General features: G+C 36.5%; 1 protein-coding gene across 20 annotated transcripts in view; it reads left to right on the top strand.

Annotated features, from left to right (window-relative positions):
• Positions 1-13,844, top strand: part of CLOCK (clock circadian regulator) — a 140,265-nt gene that overhangs the window by 80,090 nt on the left and 46,331 nt on the right. For 19 of the 20 annotated variants that reach the window (XM_060299371.1, XM_060299369.1, XM_060299364.1 and 16 more), the window contains 2 exons: positions 2,174-2,265; positions 7,983-8,072. In XM_060299371.1, the coding sequence (XP_060155354.1) occupies positions 2,174-2,265; positions 7,983-8,072 (182 nt within the window). The remainder of the gene's footprint in view (positions 1-2,173; positions 2,266-7,982; positions 8,073-13,844) is intronic. The other variant, XM_030880594.3, reaches the window with a different exon arrangement.

Raw genomic sequence — 13,844 nt, 5'->3', positions numbered from 1 at the left:
CTTTTTCAGATGGAAATGAAACTGCAGAACTTCTCAGAAAGAGAATTTGTAACTAGTGCCTCTATTTATTGCTAGCTCACTCTGTGATACATTACTAGCCTGGTTTATGCTCCACCACTGTTTAAAATTATTTTTTGTTAATTTAATTAATGCCATGACCCCCTACCCCCTCTGCTACCAATAAATCGGTAGCTTTTTCTTATATTTCATCCTCTTCTGCATCTCTGAAGCACTGGAAATTTTCATCCATCCTCCACTGGCTTCCTTTTCCCTTGGCCTGAGATACACTGTACTTCTTCATTCACCTCCCCCTCCCAACTGAGCTAACTTCTTTCCTCTTTCTTTTTCTGCCCTCTGAACATGACATTTCTCAAGGTCTTGTCTTTTGTGCCCTTGCTTTCTCTATGCTCCTTCCCTTGGTTTTGCCTCTCTCTTAAACTACTAAATCTATATTTCTAGATGCAAACTTTTCAGTTTTTTTTTTTCCAGGTAACTTCTGGGTCTTTGTTTTACGTGTCCTCAGACTCAACGCATCTGAAGTTGAATTCATTTTCATTTGTTAAGTCGTCTCTTTCTCTCATCTTTCCTTTTTCCATTTTCACACCACTATCCTTTCAATCCCCTGGGACTCAAGCCTGAGAAGAGTTTTGCATTTTTTTCATCTTCTGTAGTACAGTATCACAGTTGCCAGTTTTGTTGATTATTCTCAAAATTGCTGGTCTTCATTTTTATTGCCACCATTATCATTACATTTTATCTCTACAAATAGTGTTCTCACTAACTTCAGGGCCCCTTGTTAGATAGCACACTCCTTCCTCAGACATTGTAGGAGTTCAGTAAATGATTGTTGAATGAAATGAAATAATATGCATGCATAATTATTTATCCCTGACAATAGAGGATTCATTTTGGCATTTAGATATTTTTTTCAAAATTGGGTATATGATTCTCACACCAAAAAAATTTACCTTAAATTGAAAGGTGATTCTTATATACTTCTTACTCTAAAAATAAACCTGGGTTTAACTAAACTTGATGGAATTTGCTTATGGATTTAAGTCCTTTTTTCTGAGTGTATATAATGTGAATTTGAAAAGCATGACTATGTTCCACAGAATTAGTAGCTATACTTCTCAGTTACTCTTCATATCTAGTACAGGCATTTCCAATATGCCAAATTTTGGGTGCCAGTTTAATATGCTATATTTATATATCTGGTAATAGAAAAATCAAAACAACTTAGTCCATTTTTTTCACTGCAAGGTAGAGTATATTTTGTAGAGTAAGCTCTGTGACATAGATTTTAATTTTACTTGTTTGTTTTAATATGTCTGCATTTAAAAATGAAAAAATATTACCTAAATAGTTCACATTTCATCATTTATGAATAGTTTTCTCATAACTAAATCCATTAGAAGTATGTTGCAAGATAAACTATAATTATTGTGTTAAAATGTGTGCCTTAAGCCAGGGATCTGCAAATTTTTGACCAGCTTCCTACCACTAAGAAAACATACCAGAGGTCACTAAGCAGGATTACTCTGGGTTTATTACTATAAAGTTTTTGCCTAAAATTTTATTTTAGTCTCCTTGATTAATTAAGAATAGAATACCTTAGACTGGAAAGAATCTTTCTGCCTGGCAATAGGCAGGCCTAAAGTCATTCTTTTTTTTAATTTTTTTTTTTTTTTTGGAGTGAAATAAAGTCATTCTTTTTTAAAAGCAGACTGACTGATCTCCTTGGCTCCTTTCCTCCAGGTTCACGTCCTTATGTCTGCTCTAGGTGCTACCGTTTGAATGGCAAAGAAAGGAAGGAGAAAAAGAACATATTCCTAATGCTTGGTCTAATCTGCTTGTTCTGATTCTTGTTTGGTCATTGTGTAAAGCAGGAAGCAATCTCAGGCCTGTCAGCAATACAGGTTCTCAGAGCTCCCCAAAGAAAATCCAAAGAGACTGGTATTTTCAGGAGAGCAAATCCAAGGAGATAACTTGCTACATTAGCTCAAATATTTCCTCATCCTCAAACTTGGACCTCCTGATAACCTACCTAGACCAATGAATGTTATTGACTATGGTTTAGAGTGGGAGAAGGGAAGGCAACTTGTAGGACTTTTGTACCACCACCCTCTCCCTGTGGTTGGACTATACGGCTAATGTGTCAATCTGTTTACAGAAATCACTGCACAGTCAGATGCTAGTGAAATTCGACAGGACTGGAAACCTACATTCCTTAGTAATGAAGAGTTTACACAATTAATGCTGGAGGTATGTCCAGATTTAATTTTTGAAAAGTTTTATTTTCCTTAAAAGAGAAATCATGGGGGTTACCAATTTTAGTATAGTTTTAACAATATTAATTTAATATTGAAAAATCTTAATTCAGTGTAAGTCAGTCAACTATCTCTTCAGTTAAAATTAACTGATGTAAGTATTATAAGGAAATAGTACTATGTACTAAAATAATGCCAAATCTTTGTGGTTTCAATAACATCTGAATTTTTGAGAGGCTTAATAAAAGTCAGAAACCTATAACTACCAAGTTCTCTACCTGGACCACAGTAACATTCAAATGAAAAATAAAATATATTATTCATCACATACTAAATATTATTTTGAAATGTATTCTACTAGACAGTAAGATTTTTTTTAACAAATTAAAATCCACCTAAATACAACATAAAATGGTAATAAATGAAGTAGTTTGAAAATATTAAAATAATGAAATATACATTGAAAGGCAACTTTTCTCAATTCAAATAGAAACTTCTAAAACGAAATAAGTAGATGTTCTTTTGCGACAAAATTATTTTTGAAAACAATTCAGGTCATATTTGCTTAGAATTGCAAAACTTAATAACTTATACAATCAATTATAAAATCCACAAAAATTTTGAGTCACTCATACCTATCTATTTTACTTTTTTACTTTTTGATCATTTCCTATTTACATTAATAAGGTATCATCTATGCACACAAAGTACGGAGTTCAGTATCAGATTTCCATGAAAACTTACAATAAACAAAGGTGGTATACTTTGGTGGTAACAGTTAAGGACAAGAAAAATACATATGCAGAAGGTAGACATGGAAGAAGTAGAGGAAAGCAGTTGAGGTAGGAATATATAGAGGTGGTTAAATAATTTACATTTCTCATTCTGTTTGTTTGGGTCTGTTATTTTAGAACTTAAGCATTTTTCTGTGTGGTGTATGTAATGTGGTGTATGTATATGTAATAGCCATGTCTCAAGTGTCTTTGTATATTGACCAAAGCCTAAAGCAACATTATTTTGCAAATTAATGAACTATTTTTCTATTTATACTTTAGGTGGAACAGTTAATTGCTGGATTAATTAAGTCTTTACCTATTCAGCAGAAATGTTACTGTATGAAAATTTGTTGGAGTATAAATGCATTGTATATATATTTAAAGTTGTGCTTAAAATCTGAAAAATAACTGAGCACTTTTCACATATTACCTCAGTGAATCCTCACAATACTCTTCTGAAGATAAACTATTAGTATCCCTTTCTAACTTTCAGATGAGGAAATTGAGGAACAGAGGGATTATGAAATTTGCTCAAAATAAAACAGTAATTAGCTTAGCTAGGACTCACTGCAGGAAGACTAGCCTCTGGTCCCGGTGGCTCCAGCCCTTGTGCCCACTGCCACTCATGAGACTTGTTTTCAGTGAAGGCTAGCCGTGGCACAGGACTTTTAGCTTAGTAACCAGCAGTCAACTCTTTAAGTTAGTGGACACTTAAGTTACAAACCAAATAATAGTTCCAATTTTGTTAAATTTTTTCTCCTCTTAAAGGTAGTTTGCCATTGTCTGAAATTATCTCTTTAGATAGAAGTAATACATTTATGAAAGGGTACACACAAGCTAATGTCTGTAACCACAAGAAGAAATCAACTCATTTAATTCCTCTTTAATTTTTTCTTTGATTATTTCTCAGTGTAATCATTTAATAAGATCTTCTGTGTTAATCATAAGCTATTTATGTACCCTGCTTTATTGGTATGAAAAATTTTTTATAAATTCATAAATTGATGTAATGTCCACACTTAAGAATCTTAGCAAGGTAAATTACCTATTCACTAATAAGCTAAACGGAAAGCATTGTCCTCAAATTTGTCTTTACAATGAACAGATTTTTTAAATTAATTGCCAAGACACATGTAGTGCATATGTAGATAAGTGTTAAAAATAGAGTCCAGAGATTGTAACATTATATATAATATGCAACAGAGAAAATTTAAACATGTTAATTTTGAGAATATAAATTAGTTGTCTCATGATTATCCTCACTGCTTTTAAAATTACATTCCTGAAAGATACTACATTTATTTATTTTCAATATGTCAAGCATATTTTTGATTTTTAGTGAATATTTACAACTACTAAGTGAATATGCATTTTAAGTTCATATTGCCAAGATTGAAGGATATGTATAAATGTGTGTACTGTAACCTGAGTCCAACTAACCTAGTTGTGTTACTGTTTGCTGGTCATGTTGATAAGATTACAGTTAGGCAGTCTGGATACCCGTTTCAGCAGAATTTCGGATGTAGGCTATATCGTAGAATGTTAGAGCTGCTAGTAGAGGAGTTGGGGTCATTCAGCTCAACCTCTTCATTTTACGGATGAGGCCTGGAGAGGCTGCAGCCTGTCTGGTCAGATTGCTAATTAATTCAAGAACTCAGACTAAGATCTTAAAATTCACTTATACCTTATGTGTTGGCTGTCTTTCTCCATTCTTCCGTTGCCACCCGTCCCTCTTCCTCTTGTCTCTGTTGCTTAAGGAATATTCCTTGCTACCCTTGCTGGGGGTGTTGAGAGTAGCCAAGGAAATCAGGGCAGTTTACCCTGACCAGACCTCTATGCAGGGTCATCTCTGTGTGAAGTCATCTCCTTGTAAGGAGTTCTTTCTCCTTGGCAGCCGACAGCTCTCTCCAGTAATCTACAAGGGAAGGGCCAGTGCCCTGCCTGCCTCATCACAAGGTGGTTCTGTCCCCTTCCCTAGAACTTCCATCCAGTCTTCCCATATTAAACACCCACTAAGGAAACAGCGAAGGTTTACACAGGCCTTTTGTTGTGGGTAAAGTAGATGTCAAATAGGAAGATGAGTTTTAACTAATGAGCCCTTTCCCTCGTATCATACAACGTGGGCAAGGGATAACCTTCAAGGTCTTCAGTCTTGGTATGAGGATGTCCTTCTGTGTCTTGATCTTCCTTCCACATCTCTTGAGTCTTCCTCCCTAAGGCCCCTTCAGTTTTTGGTGTACCTGCTTACCTTCTTGGGAAATTAGATTGCTCCACTCAAAAGAAGTTTGAGCCCTGGATCCCTTCTTGTGTTAATTAAGACTTGGTGAGATGCTGGTGGAGGCTTTTCTCTGCTGAATCTTTGCCTGCTTTGAAGGAGGAAGGGGCAGGCTCTGGTTCTGGGAGTGGGATCAAGTCATTAAGAGTTCTGATTTTAGTTGATTCTCTTCACAGAAGAGAGTTGCATCCTAATTCCTAGCAAATAGAGATCATCATAGAAAATAGTAATTTGCTTTCAAAGATGACACAATCTAGCTTCACATGAGAAAAGCATGTCCTTCTTAACATCATTTTGACCCTTTTCCTTAGGAAATAATACCAGCATTATTGTACCAAGGAGTTTTTGTAAAAATTTCATGAATTTGCTTAAAGTATAAGATTTTCACCCCCTCCCCTTACATTAGCCAAGAATGAGTTTGAGCCATTCTAGAAAACAGGCATCTACTCAAAATAAGTACTTTCTGATATCCAAACGTCTCCCTCAATAGAAGAGGAGGTGGGGGATGCCTTTTTCCCTACTTCCAACACGTACCTCAGCAGTTACTTGGAGGGAGGTTACTCTAACTCTCAGATCCGTAAATTACATACAGGTTATTTTTTAGTTGCCACGGGCCACACATATGCTAGGTGCTGCAGATACAGTATTGGAGGAGTTATACATAATTCTCACTAGAGATTGTATCTTTTGAGAGAACCCTAAAACAAGAAATTCAAATTTAGTGTGATAACTATTTATTTATTTATTTATTTATTTTGCAGTAGGCGGGTCTCTCACTGCTGTGGCCTCTCCCACTGCGGAGCACAGGCTCCGGACGCACAGGCCCAGTGGCCATGGCTCACAGGCCCAGCCGCTCCATGGCATGTGGGATCCCCCCGGACCAGGGCACGAACCCGTGTCCCCTGCATCGGCAGGCGGACTCCCAACCACTGTGCCACCAGGGAAGCCCTGTGATAACTATTTTGATAGGAGAAGAGGAACTCCTCTCATGGTGTATCTTTTCTGCTGTATATCTTCAACATCTTTTCTATTGCATCTTCTTTCCCTTCAGCCTGCAAATATATTTCAGTTACTTTTTTAAAAAATAACTCCCCTTGATACTTTGTCCCCTCAAAATGTGTCCTTTCATGAACTTTAGAAGGGAAGGAAGAGTGGTTTATAATAGACTTCTGATCATCCACCCATCTCTAAACTCATTGTAGTGTGACTCACCTTCCTATGGAAATTACTCGTAAAAGTCACCAAAATTCAGTCCTCATTTTCTCATTCCTTGTCTTATTTGATTCTATGTTATCCTGAACCATCCCTCTTCCTCCTCATTCACTTTGTCATTCTTTCTTCCACTGACTTCATTGACAACAGTGTATTATTCTGTCTTTGTCATTTTCTCTGGTGCTTTTGCTCCTTCTCATTCCCATAAATAGATTATTCCCCAAGGATTTGTCTTTGGCATTCTCCTCTCTTTTGCAGATCTCATTTCTTCAGCTGCAACTTTGGTGCCTAGGATTCTCAAATGAAAAACTTTGTGATATGTGAATACAGGATTGCTTTATTATTATTATTACTATTTTATAAAATTATTTTTAAAAATTTTTGGTTGAGTCGGGTTGGGTCTTTGTTGCTGTGCACGGGCTTTCTCTAGTTGTGGCTAGTGGGGACTACTCTTCATTGAGGTACGCGTGCTTCTCATTGCGGTGGCTTCTCTTGTTGCAGAGCATGAGCTCTAGGCACACAGGCTTCAGTAGTTGTGGCATGTGGGCTCAGTAGTTGTGGCTTGCGGGCTCTAGAGCGCAGGCTCAGCAGTTGTAGCACATGGGCTTAGTTGCTCCGCAGCATGTGGGATCTTCCCGGACCAGGGCTCGAACCCATGTTCCCTGCATCGGCAGGTGGATTCTTAACCACTGCACCACCAGGGAAGTCCCAGGATTGCTTTATTATTAAGTATTGTTCCCCTATGCTGACTTCTCTCCTGAACCCTAACATCACATTTCTTAATGCTTGCCTAAGTCCCTCCTTCTCTATTCTTACTGCTGCTAATTTCATTTGGATTCTCCTTAACTTCCCCAACTATTCTGAAGGCCACTGAGATTTTCCTCTTAATTCACTTTTTCCTCTAAATCCATTTTACACACTGCTTCCAGACCACTCTTGAAAAAAGTCCATATGTCTTGCCCTGGTATTCAAGGCCTATCATGATCTGACCTCAGCCTACTTTTTCAGCTTACTCCCTTTCACTTTATTCCCCATGTATCTCCCTGTGCTTCAGTCTGTACATAATATCTGTCTGTTAATATATCCGAAGGTGGTAATGTGTTCTTTTGTGTGCCGAAGACATATTATTGGTGGCCTATGTGCTTCGGAGATATTAACATCTTCAAATAAGGCCATTGTTGTATAATAACATGGTAAAGGTAGAACATTGTTTCTACCTTTTAGAAACCAATCATCCAATAATGGCCATAGAGTGATTTTTTTTTTCCAGAAGCATTTTAAAATGCACAAAGATAGATACTAAGGTATTGTAAGGGGAAAAGCTAGCATTTTGACAGTGCTCTGGAAATTTCCGCAGTTAAGTCCTTTGTCATTTATCTTAGATTTTTATTTCTGTCCTGTGAAATACTTTTTTCTTTTCATTTAACTGACCATTATGTTTAATTTCAGGCTCTTGATGGTTTTTTTTTAGCAATCATGACAGATGGAAGCATAATATATGTGTCTGAGAGTGTAACTTCATTACTTGAACATTTACCAGTAAGTATAAAAATCCTGTGATCTTCTTATTTAATGCCTGTTCTAAACATTCCAAAGCACTAAGCAGTGGGCCCCTCAGAGCAGTGCTGAACAGCGGTTGGAGCGGGGATGCGACCTCTAAATAGTCTCTTGTTTTAGTATGTCTGTGTTTTCTCAGGTCCGTCATTAATCTATAGTGACTAAATATCCAACTACCACTTCACCTAACCTCTATTCTTCTTGCCCTCTTTATTATCATGCTGAGTTTTCAGTATTAACTTTTTAATCAGCGTGGTGAAGATGTTGCTTAATCACTGAAATTATCTTGAGAATAACTAAATTTCTACTGAGATATTTGTTGCAGCTAAATAATAATTTTCTCAAAAGAATGACTTATAAGAACATACTGAAAATAATAGATAAGAACTTTTGTGCTCTGTGGCTTGAGTTGATAATATTTTAATGGCCATATTCAATTTGTTATTAATATCAAAAGAGTAGATAATTCGAAAAGAATTATAATTTTGATTAGAATGGTGAATACCTGAATTATGTATTTGCTGTTTTACTTAACATATATTTATTGAACATCTGCTCTGCCAGGTACTATGCTAGGTGCTCTGCTACAATTGACAGTTCTTATGAATTTGAAGTTTTTATTGAATATGTAATGTTCTTATCTAAGATGGTGTTACCCAGAAACTGGGTTCGCCTCTTGGTGGGTGCCAAGCCAATAGACCCAACCAAGCCAAAGACTGGGAGAAGGAAGGATTTATCATAACTCGCAGCAAGTAAGGAGAACACGTGGTGGTGGTGGTGGGGGGATCCTTCACAAAGTAGTGTCTCCCCAGGCAGCAAAATTGGGGAAGTTTTAAGCTAAGGGCACATGCATATTCAGGAAGGGGCTTTAGCAGAGGAGAATTCAGCATAGAAGTGAGGCAAACGTTGACAGAGTCCCAGCTTTACTTGGCTGAAGTCAGAAAAGGTCAGCATCATCATTATATCCTCCACTTGGGGTGGGGGGCCTTGGTTCCTACAGAGCTCAGATGTATTATTATGTATATCCTTTGAGAAGGAACTAGGACTCTGCTTTATCCCTGCACTATTGTTTGCCTGCCTTTTCTCTCTCCCTGCATTCCTTTGTTCCCTTCAGATCATTAAATACTGAGATCAGGGCAAGCATTGTGGCCAGGCTTAGGTTACAAAATGGCTTCTCTTATGTCAAGAAAGCTATTCCTGGTTCTCTTTCTCCAGGGGACCCCTAACTTATCTGCTTACAGTGGGGCTTGTGGTGTAAATATTTTGAAGTTACTTATAAATTACTCTTAAAATGCCCATCTCTTGAAAATGTGTAACAGTGCAGAGTCAACTGTTCTATAAGGATCTCTTTCAAGAGATGTTGAAAAGCAGTATCTCCTTCCCTCTGATTACTCTGCTACTTTGTACTTTGTAAAGAGAATGGACTCTATACTTAAAAAGGCCAGATTCTAAAAGGGTACTTTGTTTCTGAAAGCCAGGCAGTAAGTAATTTGCTAATTTCTTTGGGTCACACAGAAAATGACTTGGCTTTACTGCTTCTCTAGGGGCTTTCTTTACAAGTAAGCTCAAACAATAGGTGATTAGCCCAACGTCTAAAAATTGTTCGGGAATAAACAGTGAGATTATAGCAACATGTAAGTAAACTACTATGGGCAGAGAAAAGGACAGAATTTTCTGGAGGACTCTTTTTAAAAAAATATTTATGGGGCTTCCCTGGTGGCGCAGTGGTTGAGAATCTGCCTGCCGATGCAGGGGACACGGGTTCGAGCCCTTGTCTGGAAAGATCCTACATGCCGCGGAGCAACTGGGCCCGTGAGCCACAATTACTGAGCCTGTGCGTCTGGAGCCTGTGCTCCGCAACAAGAGAGGCTGCGATAGTGAGAGGCCCGCACACCGCGATGAAGAGTGGCCCCCGCTTGCCACAACTAGAGAAAGCCCTCGCACAGAAACGAAGACCCAACACAGCCATAAATTAATTAATTAATTAATTTTAAAAAATATATTTACGTAGGGAAAAAAGCCAGGGAAAGAAATCCTCGATAGGATTAAGATATGACTAAGATAAGATTGAATAGTGGGTTCTAATAAATAAAACGAAAGAATGTATATAACAAAACAGAAGCAGGCTCACAGATAAAGAAAACAAACTGGTGGTTACCCGTGGTGAGAAAGATGCGGGGAGGGACGAGATAAGGGTATGGGATTACCCCTACTACGTATAAAATAGATAAGCAACAAGAATATATTGTACAGCACAGGGAAATATAGCCATTATTTTGTAATAACTTTAAAGTATAAATAACTTTTGTAATAACCTTGTAAAATCTTTTGTAGTAACTTTGGAGTGTAATCTATAAAAAAAATTGAATCACTATATTGTGCATCTGAAACTAATAATACTATAAATCAACTATAATTTAAAAAAATAAAGTTAAGCAACTTGAATAAAGGTATAATTATATGCTTTTAAACCACAGACATTTTTATTGGATTTTCTTTCGGTTATGTATTTATAGAAACTATATAATCTTTAATTTAGTCATAGTCAGGGTATAATTTGCAATGTGGTCAGACTTTTTAAAAGCCTGCTTCTTGGGCACTTTCCCTGGACTTCATTGAGAATTAGATTCCTTTTCTCTGTGTTCTCACGTTACCTTATACGTACTGCCACCGTGACACTTACAGTGAATTGTAATTTTCTGTTTATTTTGATAATAATGGTAGATGTAAGCTTCCTAAGTGCAGGGACTTCATCTCTGTATCCACGTGTGCTGGCTAATTTCTCAGAGAGGCACTTACGAATTATTGATTGAGTATAAGAAAGTGAGTAGATTATTTGATGTAGATGTTTTAAAAACTCCTTCCTAATGGCACACTGGTGTTGGATCTTTAGTGAGGGAATATTTAATTGCATTTTGAAATAACAACATGTCTACCACAGATCTAGTTGGGATCCAAGTGTTTGATCATTAACATTCTCCCCTCAGTGAGAAACCTTGTCACCATGCCCTCCTGGATTTTTTTTTTAAACTTTTAATTTTGGAACTATTTGTAGATTTATAGAAAAATCGAGAAGATAGTACAGAGAGTTCCCATATGTCCCCTACCCAGTTTCCTCTGTGAGTAACATCTTCTGGATCTTTTTGATTGTCTTGTCAGCCAAAGCATGTAGCAGGTGAACGTTTGGGCAGAGGAGGTCTCTGCTGATCCAGCAGACCCATTTCATTCCATGCGGAGTTAATAGTAGCCTTTATTAAAACAGTTTTTGTGTTTTTTTTTTTTTTACCGCTCTCCAGTTACGGTGGATACTTTCCTTCACATCACTGACAATGTTGTATGTTATTTGAAGGTTTGAAAACAAAAACACAAGTGTGTTTTGAGGAAATGAAGTAATACTTGTTTAGGATCAAACACAGTAAGGAAAAAAGTATGTGATTTTCTGTTTTGGCTTGCCATTAATAATTAAACTGTAACAGATGCTAAACAAAAGGTTTAAAACAATGGTGTGCCTTTCTTTGTATTTGAACATGCATACCTTTTTGTCTAAAACAGAATTTTGGCTCTTGCCCAGAGGGGGAGAAACATTAGCAAATCTCTATAGACTTTAGTGTTTATAATTCAGTTCTGTTGAGAAATTAAAATTTGCCATCTTAATCAATGGTCAGTGTAACAACATTTTTAAATTTAAATTTGACTGTAAAATTGCAAGACTGATTCTATAGGTCCTGCAAAAAATTTTTTAACTTTGTCATGTCATACTTATGAAATTAATTTAGGTACATTTTAACCTATTTGTGGCTAATAATCAGGAAAGGAAATTTATGAATTTTTTTTTTCCTGGTGTGGCTTTCTACAACAAAATTATGGGGTCATACCACCTCCATGCCAGAAGGGATTTTAGACGTCCTTAGCCCAGCCCCTTTATGTTTGTTAGAAGCATACATGAAAGCCAGAGAAATTGGACTTAATTGTACAATTTAGTGGAAGTGCCAAGACATAAAGTTGGGTCTCTTTACCAGGAGCTTAAAATTTGTAAAATTTTACAGTTTAAGATTGTTTTCCTCATACTTGCTTAAATGTGTTCCTGAGAAGAGAGTATATTAAATTTGTTACCATGTAATATAGGAAGGAAGATTCACCATGTTACAGCCTAACAGAGTCCAGGACTAAAAGTGCCACTATTAAGATACTGTATGAGCATTTCATTTTCTACTCTTCTTAACTTGGTAATTTTGAATTATAAACACAAGAATGTGCTAAGAAAGTCAGTACCATCTTTGGTGTAGATGCAGTATGCAGAAGTAACAATTTGGAATTTTTTTCAATAGTTATATGATTATTGGTGAGTAAATACTTTTAATAAGAAAACAAATATTTGAAATAAGCAAATAAAGCTTACTTGATAGCGCCAGAATCTCTGTTCCTTACGCCTGTACATAAGGAGCATAGTTGTTTAAAAATATGTTATATCCAACATATACCTGACATTTTTTGGAGGAGCTTTCAGTCCCTTTTGAGCAGCTACTCTCTATAGCAGGTATTTGTCAGTTTTCTCGCTGAGGAAAAGATAATTGATGAGAGTTAATAATTTCCACCGAACGGTTGCATTGACCTAATGTAAAGAAAACAGCCTATTGATTTATATCATATGGCAATCAGCAGGATTTACATTTCTTCTTCATGAAAATAATTGAGGCACACAGAAGGATCCAGATAGCTGTCACTTCCTTCTCTTTCCTTTGAATTGTGCTTGGGAACTGAGTGGATGGTATGGCAACATCAAGTATGGTCAGCTTCATTTAGAGATTGGAAGTGTAATGGTTAATGGAAAATCACACATCAGTTAGTTGCCAACTAAGTCTGATACTTCAGTTTATCGAGTGTCTGGGGAAGCAGAATGGTGGAGAAATAGTGCTTGTGATCACACCACTCTGTATACTAGATAATCATGTATTTTCTCTATGCATATGAGACAGCCTGTAGATTTATAGATAAAAAAGCAAGGGTGACAAAGGTTAGATCATAATTTACTGAAATAGTGGAAGAAATGTCAGTAAAAGTAAATAATTGTAGGAAACTAATCATCTCCAAAATGAGTTTTGGTTCTACAAATAGGTATCTTATTTTTCTGTCAAGACTATTTTTTATGTTAATGTCAATGCCTATATTTTAATACTTTATTTTATGAATAAAAGGCAATTTTCTAGCCTTTTTTGTTGTTCATGCCTTAATTTTTTGTTTATTCCTTCTGTTCTAGAGACTTTTCAGACATTCAGAAAAATTCCTTGTTAAAATGCAGATATATTTTTGGTGTGGTTACCCCTTAAGGCTTATCAAGTAACTCCTTAATTCAAAATAATTTACTGCACTAATAACCGATATGTGCAAAGCTCAGTGTTATTGTATCTTGATTTGAAGGATAGGAGATAAAGGTGTAAGAGATAGGGCCCTTTAATTCACCCACAGAGCGGTAGGACATAGAGATTAAAATATAATTAAATATTTTTGATGGGAAATGAAGGATATGAGTAGTAATTACTAAAGGAACTTTATTATTTTTACTGTGGATTATGCAGTTAAGGGACATATTATTGAAGGAAATAATTTGAACTGGTCTTTGCAAGATGGAAGGGTACAAACATGTGGTGAGAGAGGGGAAAGGTACTCCACTTCATGAGGTGGACCTTGAAGGCTAGAGAAGATACAGAAGGCAGAGTGTAAATGTATGGCTTGTATAAGAGTGGTAAACACCCC

Source organism: Globicephala melas, chromosome 5 (genome assembly GCF_963455315.2).
Source record: "Globicephala melas chromosome 5, mGloMel1.2, whole genome shotgun sequence".
Lineage (NCBI taxonomy): Eukaryota > Metazoa > Chordata > Mammalia > Artiodactyla > Delphinidae > Globicephala > Globicephala melas.
The sequence above is the reverse complement of the archived record's forward strand: the minus strand, read 5'-3'. Positions and strand labels throughout refer to the sequence as shown.